The 18,549-nt window shown below is 35.2% G+C and overlaps 1 protein-coding gene across 1 annotated transcript in view; it reads left to right on the top strand.

Annotated features, from left to right (window-relative positions):
• Positions 1–18,549, top strand: part of LOC126470665 (uncharacterized) — a 1,059,339-nt gene that overhangs the window by 960,530 nt on the left and 80,260 nt on the right. Inside the window, exons 19-20 of the mRNA XM_050098659.1 lie at positions 879–1,014; positions 7,727–7,898. Of these exons, the coding sequence (XP_049954616.1) occupies positions 879–1,014; positions 7,727–7,898 (308 nt within the window). The remainder of the gene's footprint in view (positions 1–878; positions 1,015–7,726; positions 7,899–18,549) is intronic.

The following is an 18,549-nucleotide window of genomic DNA, read 5'->3' as shown; positions in this document are numbered from 1 at the left end:
GGAGATATGTGATATGGCCGTTTTACTGGTGTCTGCATGACTGATAAGATAGTGTATGTCAGTGGCAGCACTGATGTATTGCATGATGTGTGGATGCTTAGGACAAGTCTTTCACATAACATGAACTATGTGGTATTGGAATTCACAAAGGAGTAGGAGTGATTTTAAGGAGAATTTTACAGTCTCAAAGTTCTATGAAAGGTAGCTGAAGCCTAAATGGAAAATGTGGTTCAGGTGTTCGAGTCCAGGATAGTATTGTGTAATAACAGGGTACTGGTGCCTTTAAAGACAGTCACTACACATCCAAACCTTGTCCATAAAGTCTCTCATGCTATATCCTCCCTTGTTCCTAATACTCAAACCACACTCACCAACCAGCTGTGAAGGAGTACTCCTTTCACTACATAATCACACAAAAACTGGAAGAGATGAACCACATTGTCCAGCTATGCAAGATTGACAACTGAGATACTATGTTATTCATGTTCCTATAAACTGTTTAAAACATTCACTACATAGAGAATGATTGTGTTTGAGGATATTATTGTTTTTATTCTGTTAAGTATTTCCATTGTCATAAGAATGATGCCATTTATTTGTTGTAACTGTAATATTTTATTATTCATTTACAAACTTACACATATGATACAGAAACACATAGAATGAAATTCCTAAACTGAAATAATAGAAAATGACATACATCCTAGATTTTCCATTGTCTGAAAATTGCATACAAAATATTCAAAATAAATGTTATTTATTCTGGTTTGCTTCTGTTAGTTTATTGTCTAGACCTAATTGGAAACAAAAGTTCAGTTACACACATTCAACACAAAGCTTGTATGACAGATATAATAGCTAAAGATATTAATTTGCAGTTGCTCAAATTCATCGAGTGGACTCAGACTATGAAATCAAGCCTCAGCCACAACTGGAATCCATTACTACTCCAATGCGTGGATGGACATCCCGTGCCAGTTCCTTTATGGCTGAGAAAATGTCTTTGATTGAGAGGTTGGGTGAAAACTCACGTGCCTCATCTCTGCTTGACAGGTTACTTTTAGCTTGTGTACTGTACTAAAACTTTATAAAGCTTTCAATGATGATAAATTTTATGGAGTGTAATGATAGAAATATTTTACTGCTGAATATGGAATATTTTCAAGTTAAGTTAGGAACAATGATTTCAAAAATCACATTATATTCATGAAACTATGAAATACATGAATACTGTTAATGTCCTTTCTTGGATATAACATTAGAAATATTGTTCTTTTAACATTGCCATTACCACTTTTTATTTAGTCAGCTAGAAATAATTTTTAGTGGCTTTTAACATCAGGATAAGTTTTATATCCACCACTATATGGGAAGAAAGCATTTACAATGCCTATCTCTATTTCTCCAACAGCAGTCCCTAATACAGTCTATTAACTGTCTACATCATGAAACAGAAGTACTGAATATGTTTCACATCTGTTTTGCAAGCAGTTTCCACTACATAAGAGCTGCTACTTTCTGGTATTCTGCCAATACATCATTACCTCTTATATTTGACTTGCTCTAGTCACTCATATTTTTTTCTCCCTAGTGTTACCTGATTAAATATCTGAATAGAGTACAGATAAAGATCATTAACAATATAGCAGAATGAAATTAAGCTATTATATTGAGTGATATATGGGCACCAGGTGACCATGTTGCATAAAACAACAGTGTCTATTAAAAAAAGGACTGGTTATTTATGTGATAGTCTGTAAAAGGTCTTTATGTAGAAATCACAGTTTTTTATTTATTTTTTTTCTATTCATCTCATGATGTACATTTGCAATCCATTTGGTTTGCATACAGGAGACATGTCAAAAATTTATAAAGCAGTTACGATGATTTTTACATTAATAAATAATAGCACTATAATAAATAATAACACTATAAGGATATTTCTTGGAATGTGTAACACATCGTATCCAGCTCAAATTTCCAGTTCGTCCTGCATGAATTCATACACTGAGTAGTAACACTTCAGTGTCAGTACCTCATACAGCTTTCTTTTAAGTTAACCTAAATTCATCTGGATCAACTTGTTCCCTTTTAATTTATTACAGATTTTCGTTCCCATGTATTCAGGTTCCTGGGCATACAGTCTGAGGCGGTGGGTGAGGAGTATAAAATTTTCTTTGTTTCTAGTATCATGTGAATGGACAAAATGGTTTCCCTCAAATAATTCATGTCTGGTGGGGCAGTAGACAAAATAACGTCATAAAACAGTAAGCACTGTGTCTATTAAAATATTTTTTGTTTATTACTCATTTATTTTTCAAAAATAGGACCTTTACCTCCTCACTCACCCCTGTTCAGCTGTATTTTTGAAGTTTTCTTTGTAAGTATTTTTCATTATAAATCAAAATAGCCAGGTGTTACCAGTTCAATAACATAACTACAGCAGCAGCAGTATTACTTGTAGTCAATACTAGTAGTAGTAGCAGCAGTAATAGTAGTAGCAGCAGCAGCAGCAGAAGTAGTAGCAATAGTACTAATAGTAGTGAAATCACACAATAATGGCATTAGGTACAATTGTAATATTACTATTGTGACAGTTGAAACTGTGGGTGAAACTATGATTAGGTTTTGCTCGCCCTACTCTGAGTTTAGAGCTTCTCTTGTGTTACAGTCTATTAATGTCACCTCTGTTTTCTGTTATGTGTTATGACCAGATCTAACCAACAGAATTAACTCCACAATGTTCCTGCCTCCTAAGTAAAATTAGGATCATCTTCAAAAGCCAAGAACTTTACAAGATTACAGACAATGATAAAAAGACCGTTTTGTTTTATTCTGTCAAAATTTCATTAATGAGAAAACTAAGCTTTATTAAAAATTTTAATTGAAACAGTCTTGGCCATGTAAAATAATTTAGTTTCATTTTAAAATGTGACCAGATTTGATCTGTGTAAGATCATCTTCAGACCAATTATTCCATGATGATTGTTGCAGAGTGGCATCGGGCAGGAACCATTCTGGGAAAGTGTGAGGATCGACTGCAACTCTAAGTCATGACACTATGGCATCTCTTCTCATATCAATTAATCTTAATCACTGGCCCCAGTCTCTGTACGATAGTGTTTTGCATCATCGTATATACTTGAGAATTCATTTCTTAATACTACTCATGTTACAATATAAGTGCATACAACAACTATATCTGACTTTTCACTTATTAACTAAGAATATTGCCACAAAACTCTTTTCACTTGACAATATAATGAAAAGGATAGTTGCTACTCACCATATAGCAGAGATGCTGAGTTGCAGAAAGGCACAACAAAAAGACTATATGAAAGTTAGCTTTCAGTCAACATGGCCTTTGTCAAAAACAGACAACATACACACCCACACACACTCATCCAAACACAATGCACTCACACATGACCACAGTCTCTGGCAGCTAAAGTCTGGAAACTCTGAGCGTATCACTCTTCTCACAGGCGAGGATCCCACCAATATCATTGTCAAATGTATTGAGGAGTCTTCCAGCTTTCTGAAACCTCCAATTATAAACCCAGCCACTATGGTCCCAACATTACAAGCCCAGCATATCTTCAACAGCTCCTTTAAGCATAAGATATATTCCAAAATCTGACATTTGAATCCCTTTCACTCCTCCTACTTGCAACCCAAATCATCCACATTTTACCTAATCCAAAAGCTCTACAAAGCCAACTCCATCTTTCTACTAATTATCAAAATGTGCAACAACATTTTATATCATTATTACCAGTCAATGTCTGCACTTCCCTTTCCTATCTCCAGGACAGTAATCACTTTCTCTGATTGTGCCTGTGGCTATTCCATATCAATATTCTTGCTAGCATAGAATTCTGCCTCTCCCATAGTCATCCTGAGACAATATCCACCACCTCCTTTTGATCAATGGCATTCTATATCATAATTAAGTTTTGCTTGAAAGACAAATTCAAAAACAAATTAGCAAAAGTGTGATTGGTATGTATGTGGTACCCTCCCAGCCAACCTGTTAACAGGCTATGTACAAGAATTCTTCTTCTCTATTCAGTATCTTAGACCCTTTATGTAGTTCATATTCACTGCAGCATCTTAATGGTCTGGACTTCACCAGAGCCTTTACAGACAGACAAAATACTGCCCAGCTGCTACAGAGACAAATATTCTACATTTGTTCCAGTAACATAAACAAACCTGCCATCAATGTGAACTACCCACCACTAGGTTTTAGTGACTCAGCATCATTATAAATGAGTATGACAACCAACCAATTGTCTGCTCACATTAATGGTCACTGTCAAACTGTGGCTAACCACAAGCTCAATCAACAAGTTACTAAACAAAATTCATTGCTCCAATGCAATGGTTTTAAGTGAGATCCAATCATTACTATGCTAGGATGAACACAGAGGCCATAGGTACCTAACAGCACAAAATAACTTTAACAGAAATTAAGAATGACTGAAATTAGACAAGTTGTGGGCCTTAGTGTGAACACACAAACAGTTCAGTTTGCTGTACTTGTTTAATTTGCCTACTACTACCTGTGTCTTTATAACCTTTGATGATGCCACTAGCATTGGAAGATGAAATTTCAGGCAAATAAATATGCCTTGGGCCAAGGCCAAATGCCCTTAAAACAAAAATCACTGAGGAATTATAGCCTGTGACAGCATCCATAATCTGATCAAATTTCTTTAACTGCTTGCCATAGCCAGAAAATTTTTGAAGAGTGTCTTGCCTAGTCATCAGGGACACATATAGAATGACAATGTTGGTTCAGTAATGAATCTTGTTTTATCTAGGTAGGCAAAACCAGCAAACTGATGTGTGAAGAAACTTCCACAAAATCAAATTTCCATATTGCTTTCATATAATATTCAACTGAAAAACTTCATTCTGTGGGTGGAGATTTGCCTAGACTATCATATCACCTCTGCCATTCATTACACCCTATAGTTGTTACAAGAAAATTCTGCTGCCACTGGAAATACTGTTGGTGGCCTCACTCACTTGAGCTAAATTACATTAATAAAATGTTTGATCTCACATACTCACATAGTTACCATAGTGGTCAATTTCCTGCAAGCCTACTATTCCATCTTGTGGCCTGCAACAATATATTATCTTTTCCTCCCCCCCCCCCTCCCCCACCCCCACCTCCCCATATTTTATGAGCTGGATTAAAGTGCCTCCACAGTGCAATATTTGATACTGTGTATTGCGTTTCATGTTACTTGGGACACATTACCACTAAATGTACAAGTTCACATTAGAATAACTGGTGACCTATTTGCAATATGGAGAACCTATCACCATCTGATGAGTGTGAATTAATTGTGCAGTACAGGTTGAGGCCTATACACTTTAATAATTTCATGTTTCATATCATCTGTACCCTCTTCTTTCATCTCAACTTTAACTGTATGATACTTGGAAATGTTCCTTCTCCAGGCCACATAACATTTTGAATTACAAAATTGCAAAGCCATTCAAACTTAATGTACATAAGCTGAGACTGTTACAACTGCTCACAGTATATTCTGCATTTTTTAGACTGCAGTAAATAGGACTACCTCTGCATTTCTGGAACTGTCATAATAGAATTTCTGTTCTGATCACAGCAAACTACTATCTTTTGATATGGATTCAGTACATAATATCAGAACATTTAGAGTAGACTAAACGTACAATCATTTATATACAAAAATAAATATTGATTTTATGTATCTGATGCACAGTTTGGTACAAATGTGTATCTGCAGTACCTTGTAGTTGATAAATGGAAAACTGGATAAGATGTCCTTTCTTTTCACATGCATAGCAGTCGCCTTCTCAAAATAAAAAGAAGTATGACATTTATTTATTGTCGTGGAAGGTATATGTGAGAGAAACTAACATTATTGGAGATTTTTCAAAAACTATGGAAAGGATAGATTGCTATTTGCTATGAAGATGACACACAGAGTTGCAAGCAGGCACAACAAAAAGACTGTTATACATTAAGCTATCTGCCAAAGGGATTTCTGTATACATAAGTTAAGACAAAAATTGATGACGACAGCACCATAAGTAGAGAATTACTGGCCAAGAATATCACAGAACATCTCATGCAGCACAGGTATTGTGCGCTGAGTTGCATGTGGCTAAGCATTGTTATGGATCAAACAAACTACTATAGTGGGCATCCAACAGCTCTTATGAATGGTCCATCAAAATTTCAGCAGTGTTTTACAAAATTAGAAATGTTTTTGCAGTTCAGCTCCAGCCAAGAAGTAAATGAGCAGGATATTGCACAAAAATTTCTATGCAGCTGCAGCCTGACTGAATTCTATTTGACATTTATGACACCATTGCATCAACTTCTTCTCAGTTTGCAGTATGGAGTGAGCAACATGCATTTCATCATCAGTTCTCTCCAAGACCCTATTGGCACATTCTTGGTGCTAGTGCAGACATGTTTGTATTCTCCTTGCATTCAATTTTTGTTTGGGTTTAAGGTTCTTTGGCATATAGCTGGAACAAAAATTCCAAGCTGGTACTTGTTTATAATTTCATACAATTATCAATAGGATGATGATGCAAAATTCCTACTTAGTTCTGTAGTATTAAATTATTATTCCACTACAAGAATATCTAAAACCAAAGTATAGTGATGAATATGCAAACAGCAAGAAATATGAACTATGTTTAAAAGAAGAAAAGCTGCATACCTAGAAAATATCATATGGAACACCACATAGATACTGCTGTAGTTGATAACAGAAGGGAAGGTCAGGAGGTAAAAGAAGGAAAGGGAAAAGAAAAATATCCTGGTTAGATAAACAAAAGTGGTGGACAGGATTACTAAGTGTAGATCAACTATTACATACTGCAGTTCATAGAAAAAAGATGCATAATGTGATCACCAACATCCATTAATGGATAGACAGAAAAACAAGATTCTACAAAGTGTTCCGCTATACCTGCTCCATTGCACCAATATCTATGAGGGATAATTGCACTGTGGACTCTTCATTATAAACAATATGCTGACCATTACAAAATTGTCTCCACAAACAATGCATTATCTGATATTTTTGTTATTCTCAGTGAGTTCGACTAATGTAATGTTCTAGGTTTTCCAGCCATGTGAGTTCATTAAAATGGTGTAATGTTTCAACAAGTGTCACTCTTTCCATCTTCTAGTGAAGATTATGGCCTAGGTTTTGGGAACAAACTGATCCTATTTTATGTTTTCTGTGGATTTCCTCAATAATTTCATTCACCTGCTTGGATGATTTCTTGAACAAAGCCATGACTATTTACCTTTCCCATTCTTTACACATTGATTTAGTGTTATTTCTTTAAAGTTTCTAATATTGACTACATACTACAAGCATTTATGACATTATTGTGGCTTTCTTTACTTACTGCATATGAATAAATCTATTTATATATTGTAAATCAATCATTGTGATTAATTAGTTTCATGATTACATTTCTCCAGCATTCAGTTTATGTCAAAGGACATATCAAAGCAGTGTAATAAAAATTCACCATCTGTAAAGTACAACTAATGATGTGCTTCAAATGGCAATCTAATATTAATTTAGTTCCTTTGTGGGAAGACACTGACTTAATACATCTGATACTAGTTACAGCATGCTCAAAGTGTAATGAGACCCGCATCATTTTTGCTGGACAGAATTTTTTGAATATACAGGTATCTGCGACCAGCAACAGAGGAACAGTCTCAGCAAGCTGAGATGTGCACTCATGAACTCACAGCTACATCTTCTGGTGAAGAATGTGAAACATCAGGTGATGATGTATGGGGTACACCAACAAGCGGTGGTGATTTGGATGAGGAGTCTATATTCACAGCAGCCACAGGGGTAAGTATTCATTTCTGTTAAAGGGTCCTCCAAATAAAATGTTGTTGCAATGTTGTTGTTTTTTGTAAATCCTTGAACACATAGTGAAATATTATATTTTACAAAGGGTTGGAGGGTCATGACATGAGAGATATCAATATATGCAGCATTCTTTGATTAAATATTTTGGAAAAAGAAGTTCTTTATTTTTATACATTAAGAAAATGGACTCTACAGGGTGAAATATTATATTTTACAAATATTATATAAATATTATATGTAACAAAGAGTTGGAGGGTCGTGACATGTTAGATCTCAATACATGTAGTGTTCCTGGATTAAATATTTTGGGAAATGGATTTCTCTATTTTTACACATAAAGAAAATGGATTCTAACAAACTTCAACATAAAAAGTTTGGAGGTTGTTTGTGGATACTTTTTAAGGATTTTGGTATAATGGATAATTGGTCTCTCTGGTGGCTCATTACACCATAATGAAGTAATTATGACTTATTTGTTTGTTACTCCAATCACCTTTGCATGTGTGCGAATACAACAGTAAAATGCCTGTAATATACAATCACAAAATCTGCAACACAAAACAGAAAGTAATACAACAATCCACAGATGCAAAAGTATCTTGATGTGGTTGCCATTCCTGCAGGAACAGCTCAGAATGGCATAACTGAGTCACTCTTCCTTTGTATTAAGTGAAATCATATATGATGTACAACTCTTCATCGGTAAACCTATCCATACTTCCATGTATCAGTGTTAATGCACAACTAATACTGCCAAAAAATAAACCTGAGGCCAAATCAAACACTACTGAATACAGGCTTGAGGGTGAAGAGGGAAGAGGACATTGCTGTTGTCAACAGGAAGTACCGTGAGTGAAAGTAAATAATTTGTTTTTAGGCAACACACACTGTGCATACTACTGACAAGTGCCCTGTTATAAAAACATTTTCCATGAAATAGAGATCCAAAGCTAAGTGAAAAAAATCAAATGAAATGCAATTACCAGAATGAAATGTGCACTCTGCAGCGGAGTGTGCACTGATATGAAACTTCCTGGCAGATTAAAACTGTGTGCCAGACCGAGACTCGAACTCGGGACCTTTGCCTTTCACGGGCAAGTGCTCTACCATGAAAGGCAAAGGTCCCGAGTTCGAGTCTCAGTCCGGCACACAGTTTTAATCTGCCAAGAAGTGTCTAATGCAATTACTCTGCAACAACACACGGGCTGAAATACACAGAAAATATCCTTGAGAAACCTGCAACAACTGATTAGCTTTCATGACCAAGAATTTATTTCATGTCCAAATTTGTAGAATCATTGAATACCAGTGGTAATGGAATAAGAATATTTTCTCAAATGCAATCATTCAAAACCTAGATCCACACTCAGTCCCATTTTCAAACCATAAGAGGTCACTGAATAGAAGTTCTTCACAATCAGTTCTATGACTGATGAAGTGAATATCATGGCAAGAATGACAACAGGGTCATTTGCACTATAGAAGATGCTGAATTTAATTTTGTGTACTAATAACTTAACTCAGCACATGTTGCACAGTTTAAACATAAAGTCATTCATTTGTTTGTACATTTTGTTCTGTGTATTTAATCACAAGGAAGAACCATTATGGATGTATAACATCTCATTATATACAGAAAAGTGGAAAATCCCTTTAACTGGGCTGAAAATTTAGTGCACCAATAATAATCCTTGGAGCCTTCAATAAGGACTCTGAAGACATGCTAAGACTGAATGTCTTGTATGAGACATATAATTTACATACACTATAAGTTTTCCAGAGAAAGTTAGCAAATAAAATCATTGAGGATCAAGTATTCGTAAATTCTGACAGCATGATTATAAGGCTGGAAACATCATTACAGGCTGCAGTGGTTATTAGGTATAGTTCATTACTCCACAAACCAAAATCAGACACCACCAAGTGTCAGAGCTGTCAGGCGTCAGAACATACAACATTTCAGGCAGCTACTAAGAAAGGAAACACTGGGTGAAATATATAGACATGTGAAAAAATTATGCATTTTATAGGGATATTTGTACATTACATTCATATATAATTTCCAGACAAAACATAAAAACCTACATGCAGTCCCAGAAAATTCTCTTGACTCGTTGCTGGTAAATGTTATGCAAAAATGAAATCTCCATGAAATCTCAGAAACTCATGGAGTCATTGATAAATTTCACCAGCATTTAGAAAAGTACAAAATGATGCTTAACAAGGTTATGAAGGACTCAAAGAAAATTATGTTAGAATAATGTGGAATGACGTGAAAACTGAAAACTGTACAGCAGATAGTAGACAGGTGAAGACAGCCAACAAAATTTCATTGTGCAGATAGATCATAATGACATAAAAATTACTTTTACTTTTCCTGGTGAAACTGTCACCTTTAGCACATTTTTCAAATATAAGTGAATAGTTAGTCATTGGGTGTAAATCACAGCCATATGTTACCAGAAACCTCAAATAAGAACCCTGGTTACTTCCTTCTGATTTGACATAATGATGAAGAAATTTTAGCAACATTTATCACTTTAAAATCCAGATATTATTCAGGCACAGACAACATCCCATATTTCATTATTAAAAACTATGATGACATTACTAAATCAGTCTTCCAATTTTGCAACAGTTCGTTGTCAACTGTAACTTCCCTTTTTTATTTAAAGAAAGTAAAACTAAACGTGCTATTGAAGAATGGGAATAAACAAGATGTAGTAAATTTCAGGCTTTTTAAATTATTATCTGGTTTCTCAAAAGCATTAGAAAAATATTTTCCAAAGACAGACTCTCAAATTTCCTTTATAGGGGACAGAGTTGTAGCTTGGTACACTTTTCAGACTTTTGCCTCTAGCTAGTCCTGTAATAGAAGTTCAATATGTTATCTTATCCCATTTTTAAATAATGACATTCAATTTATTTGTGCTGTAGTCTTTTTCTGAAACTACAAAAAATGCTCTAGAAAATTAAGGTTTTACCAATGTGAAAGCATGTTCCAAGGTACAACATGGTTATGCACCTAGGAACAAATATTCTATTCAAATTTAAAAGCATTACAATTGAGAAAATCTTGTTAATACTGTGTTTAGTAGTCTATCCATAACATTACTACTCAACTACACACTACTAAACAGTAAGTGAAATCAAATGAATGAGAAGTGTTATCAGAAACCAGTTACAAATTAAATGCATTTTGAAATAGAATCTATTGGAAATGAACACAAATTTTCATTTTCAAGACAGGTAAAATTGTTAAGACATTATAGAAACTCAGTTCATTTGCAAGTATCACATGTTCCGTGGTAAAAGACCTTCTGTTTCAAGGTATAAAATGGTGCATGACCAATGAAGAGTGGCTTAACAATGTTATATAAATAGTTCCAAAAATATTTAGCATTTTACTTGTCAAAATATTCTGTATCTAAAGCATTAACAGTATATTCCAAATAGTCTGAATGTACTGTGCAGGACTTAATTGTTTAGAATGTGAGATACTTGCAAATGCTGAAAATAAATAAATAAAACCCTCATGTCTAACAATAACAAAACTATATAAAATGGCAGAAACTGCTTATGTTGTCTCTAGTGAGTATTTCTTCATGTGATTCTAAAATTAGTCACTAGACTGAAGTACTGGCCAGAAAACCATCACGTGTTTGTAGGTACACTGTCCTTGAGCTACAGCGCTCTCTCCTAAATGCAAGGCATACACCAGTGATACGTTCCTTTCCACAGAACAACATAGTTTCAGAAAAAGCTGCTGAGCTGGCACTGACACATTTGAATTTTTTATAAAGTGCTCCATAATTTAGATAATGGAGAAATTATCACTGGTGTATGCCGTGACCTGTCAAAAGTGTTCAGTATTATGGGTTACAACATATAAAATTACATACTCGGGCATGTAGGTATCAGGAACAGTGATACTTGGTTGAAATTCAGTTTTATGAAAATCCAAATTTAAGTAAACATAATTCTTATTATCAGAACATTAAATATGGTTTACTTTTTTTGTCAGCCTTCTGACAGGTTTAATGCAGCCCTCCATGAACTCCTCTCATGTGCAAATCTCTTCATCTCAGAGTATCACTTGCACCCTTTATCCTCACTTATTTGTTGAATGTATTCCATCCTTCTAGTACAATGGAAGTTATTCCCTGGCATCTTAACACATGTTCTGTCACCCTGTCCCTTCTTCTTGTCAGTGTTTCATATGTTCCTTTCTTTGCCTGTTCTGTGGAGGACCTCATCATTACTTATTTTATCAGTCCACCTGGCGTTTAACATTTTTCTGTAGCACTACATCTCAAATGCTTCAGTTCTATTCTGTTTTAGTTTTCTCACTGTCCATGATTCACTACCATACAATGCTAATCTCTAAACATATGTTCTCAGAATTTTCTTCACCAAATTAAGACATATGTTAGATACTGGTAGACTTCTTTTGGCCTAGAAGGCCACACTCAGCTAGTGTGTTTTCTATGTACTCCTTGCTTTGTCTAACATGTGTTATTTTGCTTCCACGGTAGAAGGATTCTTTAACTTCATCTGTTTTATGATCACCGATTTTGATATTAATCTTCTTGCAATTCTCATTTCTCATACTTCTCATTACTTTCATCATTCTTTGGTTTACTCTCAGTTCATATTCTGCACCCATCAGGCTGCTCAATCCATTGAGCAGGTCCTGTAATTCTTCTGTACCTCCACTGAGGATAGGAATGTTATCAGCAAATCTCATCATTTATATCCTTTTACCCTGATTTTTAATCCAACTCTTAAATCTTTCTTTTATTTCTGTCATTACTTATTTTATGTATAGATTGAACACTTGTGAAAGACTGTCTTACACCCTTTTTAATTCAAGCACTTCATTATTGGTCTTCCAATCTTATAGTTCCCTCTTGATTCTTGAGGTGTTATGTATGATGAAACACTGTAGAAGTTTAAAACAGAAATTTCAAGTAGCAGTTGAAATGACTGGAAAATGTTATTGTGAATGTAAACAAAACAGTATCTTCAAACTTCCAAAATTTAAGAAATCAGAATGTCCAGAACATAAACATGTAGTGGAATGGTAAAACTATTCAATCAGTAACCATTGTAAAATGTCTACAAATTGGCTACGCAGTTACCTTAGTTTGGCTACATGCATTGAAAATTATTCAAAGAAGTAAAGTACTACATTTAATAGCAGACCATATCTTCTGCAAATCTCTTCAGTTCAGAGTACCGGTATGTCAATTTCAGCTGGTTGTACTTGTTTGATGTAGAGAAGTCTTAGTCTTCCTCATGCATTCCTCCCAGATATTTTTCCTTCTGTTAATTCTGCAATGAAATGGCAGCGCCTGTGTAGTCATCCAATCCTAGCTAGCCCTTCACAACAATCTTTCTCCTCCTGTGTCATTAAAGGCTTTATCATTGATCATTCTCTCAGTCCATGAAATCTTGAGAACTCTTCACCAACACTATGCCTCAAAAGCCTGTAGACTTTTCCATTCTCACTCCACTACTGCCCATGTCTCTGAGCCATATTACCATTTACTACCACTTATTACCATTTATTACCATATCTTCTTTGTTCGCCAGTCATCACTCGATAGACTGCATCAGTGTTACAAGCTTATGATAACACAAGCATTATAAAACAAAGACAAATTAGCATAAGTATGCATAATAATACAGAACAAATTTGCAGAAGCATAGCATAACACTTAATGAAATACAGTGTGAGAAATTTTTATCAAAGACATGTTCACTTCATTTCATAAGGCAATGTGCAGTTTATGGAGTCCAATTTGCTGATTCACTGTCAAAGAACTCATTTAAACTACAGTGGTTTTTTGCATAGATTTTGTGACACCTTTCCGTGAAATTTTACCAAGTCCAAGGACTGTATTTTAGTATTTAGATGGTTGAACATTTTAATAGCTACTATTGGAAAACTGTCCCATATCATATAGTGTCAACACCTTGGGATGTCTATGTCTTTCTTGCTGTGTGTATTAGAATTCTGGACCTCACTCCTGTTGGTGAATGTATCACAATTTTCTTTCATTTACGTGAGACAGGAGAGGTCATATTGACTGAAAACTGTCATCACTCCTAGACATGTGAAGATAAGTTTGAGTGGCCCAGTTTCCTGCTTGATGTTATGATCCTTTCACCCCCCCTCCCTTACAGCCTGTAGAGTGACCCAATAGTAACGGGCCGCAGCTGATATGACTGTGGAATACTGAATAATATCAGTAGATACATAAATGTGCAGTTTGTTATTGACAAGTGAGTTTTCTACCCACCATCAACCCCAGAAGGTTCACAGTTCATGCACTTTTTAGGTATCCTTTGTCACTGAGGCTACATACTAATTTTTGCATTTTTTCTTCATTTATTTTCATTTTGTTTATAACAAACCATTCCTTTGTAGCATCAAACAAAGCATCTACTTCTCTTTGGGCCTTGCTGGCATCAATGCCTTTTGAGTACAGAGTTATGTCATCTGTGAATTGTAAGTACTGTCCAAGAGAGCTTAAATCATTTACAAATACTAGAACAGGAGGGCGGCCATTGCCGATCCCTGTGGCACACCATACTCCAACTTCCATTCACATGATATTGCTCCTTGTACTGATACAATTTGCCTTCTGTCTTCCAAATAAAAGTTGAGGGTTGCCAGAACAGTGCCTCCAGTTCTATATTTACTGAGCTTGCTTAGGAGTACCTAATGAAGAAAGCGGTCAAACCCCCTATGAATGAAACAGAAACTATGCTTTATCCAAGTAACCAGATCTAGTGCCACTGTTGTAGATTTGTCCTTCCAGAAACCATGCTTTGCATCTGTGAAGAGTTCATTAATTTGAAAGTAATTTGATATTTGGTCTTCAATTGCAGTCTCAATGGCTTTAGTGAAGACTGGAATGATTGACATTGGCCTGAAGGTAGCTACCATGGTAGTACTCCGAACAAAACCTTTTACATACTGTTTTCTTGTGTTAATACTAATATTTTTTGTGTTAGTAGCATCCTGATGCTATTGAGTGCTGTTTTAGCTTGTGAGAATGGTCTAACATCCTCTTTTATTCTGCTACCCAGGTAGGGTCCCCACTTAATGACTGTCATTTGCTTCAGATTCTCTCCATCTAGATGTAGGTTTGCTGCTGTTGGAACTTTACTACATACAAGGATTTTCTTTTTCCTCTTATTTATTTTCATATTATATCTTTCTCGAAATACATTATCATGCTTTCTACTACCTTTTGGGCATTGTTTTCAGATTTGGATAACACTGCTATGTGATGTACAAATCAAACATTTTTATGTTTCCTCCATGTATAGCTTATTCCTTCAGTATACCTATCTTCATTCGTTTATTGCATCCTCAGTGTATTTGTTCAAGAGTAATTGGGAAAGATTTTATCCCTGCCAAGCAACTCTACGTCCTCTTGGAAATTTTGCACCATCTTTTATTTGTCATCTGCTGTCTGATTCCTGTAAAGGTGCTGGCTTATTTTTTTGCCATGCTGAACCAACTTAAACACATTAAAGTTTTCACCATTTTATACCAGTCTATATTTTTGAAAGCCTTTTGTGGATCATCAATAACAATAATAATAATAATAATAGTAATAATAATAATAATAATAGGCCCGGGAAAAGAATAGGCCTCCGGTATGTTCTGCCAGTCATAAAAGGCGACGAAAAGAACAAACCACTAATAGGGCTAACCCCCCTTTTAGTGTGATTAGTTGGTTCAGGACAGAACTAAAGAAGCCTCGGACAAGCGCCGTCATGGTCGGGGATGACGCTTGAACCCTATGCCCGCCCACAATGGTAACGACACTGTTAGCCAACTGGAAAATGATTCAAATCCAAATAGAAGTGTTTTGCAGGATATGCTTCCTGCAACCACCCTAGAAGGAAAACAAAGACAGAGGATGAGATGGTCAGATGAAGTTAATCGACACCTCATGTTCTGTTATTACCAAGCAACAAACCTAGGAACCAACACAACTGGATACAGATCACAAGTATACACAACATTTATTACCAGATACCCAGAATTAAAATTTTTAACAGAACAACGACTAGCTGATCAGATCCATGTAATAATCAAAAATAACAGGATACCCCAGTCAGAATTAGAAAACATCAAACAACTAGTACAACAAACACTGGAACAAAATAATGTGCAATCAGAAGAAGAAGAAAATACAGTAATGGACTCAAACATCCCAGAGCAAACAAACAAAGAACAACACGCATCAATTAAACAGTCAGAAGAAAACGAAATCTTAAGACAGCCACCAGAACAAGCACAAATAGAACACGAAGTGACACACATGTTAGATATAGAAGAAAAATTTCAGGTGACATATATAGAATACAGAGACACAAACACAGACATTCGACCATTCTTGCATGGATCGCCAAATAACCCACAAGCCGAAACAACAATAAAAACTATCAACACAATCATACACAACAAAATAAATGAAAACACAACTATGGAAGAGTTACAACTACTGGTTTATATAGGAGCACTCACTACACAAAATATACACACTAGGCAGAGATCAGAACCAACCAACACACAGAAGAAACCCACAAAACGAGCATGGCAGCACAGGCTACAGATCAGAATAGAAAAACTGAGAAAAGACATCGGACAGCTAACAAAATTTATAAGAAATGAAATGTCAGAAAAAAAACGAAAAAGGTTAGGTAAAATCTCACAACAATAAGTGATAGAGCAATTAGATGAAAAGAAGCAGAAATTATAATCATTGGCCAAACGACTTAGAAGATACAAAAAAAGTGAAAATAGAAGGAAACAAAACCAAACATTCAACACAAACCAAAAGAAATTTTACCAGACAATAGATAACACACACATTAAAATAGACAATCCACCAAACATAACAGACATGGAACACTTCTGGAGCAACATATGGTCAAACCCGGTACAACATAACAGGCATGCACGGTGGATACAAGCAGAAACAGATACATACAAGATGATACCACAAATGCCTGAAGTGATAATTTTGCAACATGAAGTCACCCAAGCAATTAATTCTACTCACAATTGGAAAGCCCCTGGAAAAGATAAAAATAGCAAATTTCTGGCTAAAGAAGTTCACCTCAACACATTCACATCTAACTAAATTATTTAACAGTTACACTGCAGACCCATACACATTCCCTGATACACTTACACATGGAATAACTTACCTGAAACCTAAAGATCAAGCAGACACAGCAAACCTAGCTAAATATTGCTCCATAAAATGCCTACCAACAATATACAAAATATTAACTTCAGTCATTATGCAGAAATTAATGACGCGTACAACACAGAACAAAATTATAAATGAAGAACAAAAAGGCTGTTGCAAAGGAGCACGAGGATGTAAAGAGCAACTGATAATAGATGCAGAGGTGACATATCAAGCTAAAACTAAACAAAGGTTGCTACACTATGCATACATTGATTACCAAAAAGCTTTTGATAGTGTACCCCACTCATGGTTACTACAAATATTGGAAATATACAAAGTAGATCCTAAATTGATACAGTTCCTAAACATAGTAATGAAAAATTGGAAAACCACACTTAATATCCAAACAAATTCAAATAATATCACATCACAGCCAATACAGATTAAGCGTGGAACATACCAAGGAGACTCATTAAGTCCTTTCTGGTTCTGCCTTGCTCTGAACCCACTATCTAACATGCTAAATAATACAAATTATGGATACAATATAACTGGAACATACCCACACAAAATCAAACATCTGCTATACATGGATGATCTAAAACTACTGGCAGCAAAAATCAACAACTCAACCAATTACTAAAGATAACAGAAGTATTCAGCAAAGATATAAATATGGCTTTTGGAACAGACAAATGTAAGAAAAATAGCATAGTCAAGGGAAAACACACTAAACAAGAAAATTACAGATTGGATAACCACAGCGACTGCATAGAAGCGATGGAAAAAACAGATGCCTATAAATGTCTAGGATACAGACAAAAAATAGGAATAGATAATACAAATATTAAAGAAGAACTAAAAGAAAAATATAGAAAAAGACTAACAAAAATACTGAAAACAGAATTGACAGCAAGAAACAAGACAAAAGCTATAAATACTTATGCTATACCAATTATGACCTACTCATTTGGAGTAGTGAAATGGAGTAACACAGACCTAGAAGCACTCAATACACTTACATGATCACAATGCCACAAATATAGAATACATCACATACATTCAGCAACTGAAAGATTCACATTAAGCAGAAAGGAAGGAGGAAGGGGATTTATCGACATAAAAAACCTACATTATGGACAGGTAGACAATTTAAGAAAATTCTTTCTAGAATGAGCAGAAACTAGCAAAATACACAAAGCAATCACTCATATAAATACATCGGCTACACCACTGCAATTTCATAACCACTTCTACAACCCTTTAGATCACATAACATCAACAGATACGAAGAAAGTAAATTGGAAAAAGAAAACACTACATGGCAAGCACCCGTATCATCTAACACAGCCACACATCGATCAAGACGCATCCAACACATGGCTAAGAAAAGGCAGTATATACAG

Source organism: Schistocerca serialis, chromosome 3 (genome assembly GCF_023864345.2).
Source record: "Schistocerca serialis cubense isolate TAMUIC-IGC-003099 chromosome 3, iqSchSeri2.2, whole genome shotgun sequence".
NCBI lineage: Eukaryota > Metazoa > Arthropoda > Insecta > Orthoptera > Acrididae > Schistocerca > Schistocerca serialis.
Note: the sequence above shows the minus strand (reverse complement) of the source record. Positions and strands in the feature narration are given on the sequence as shown.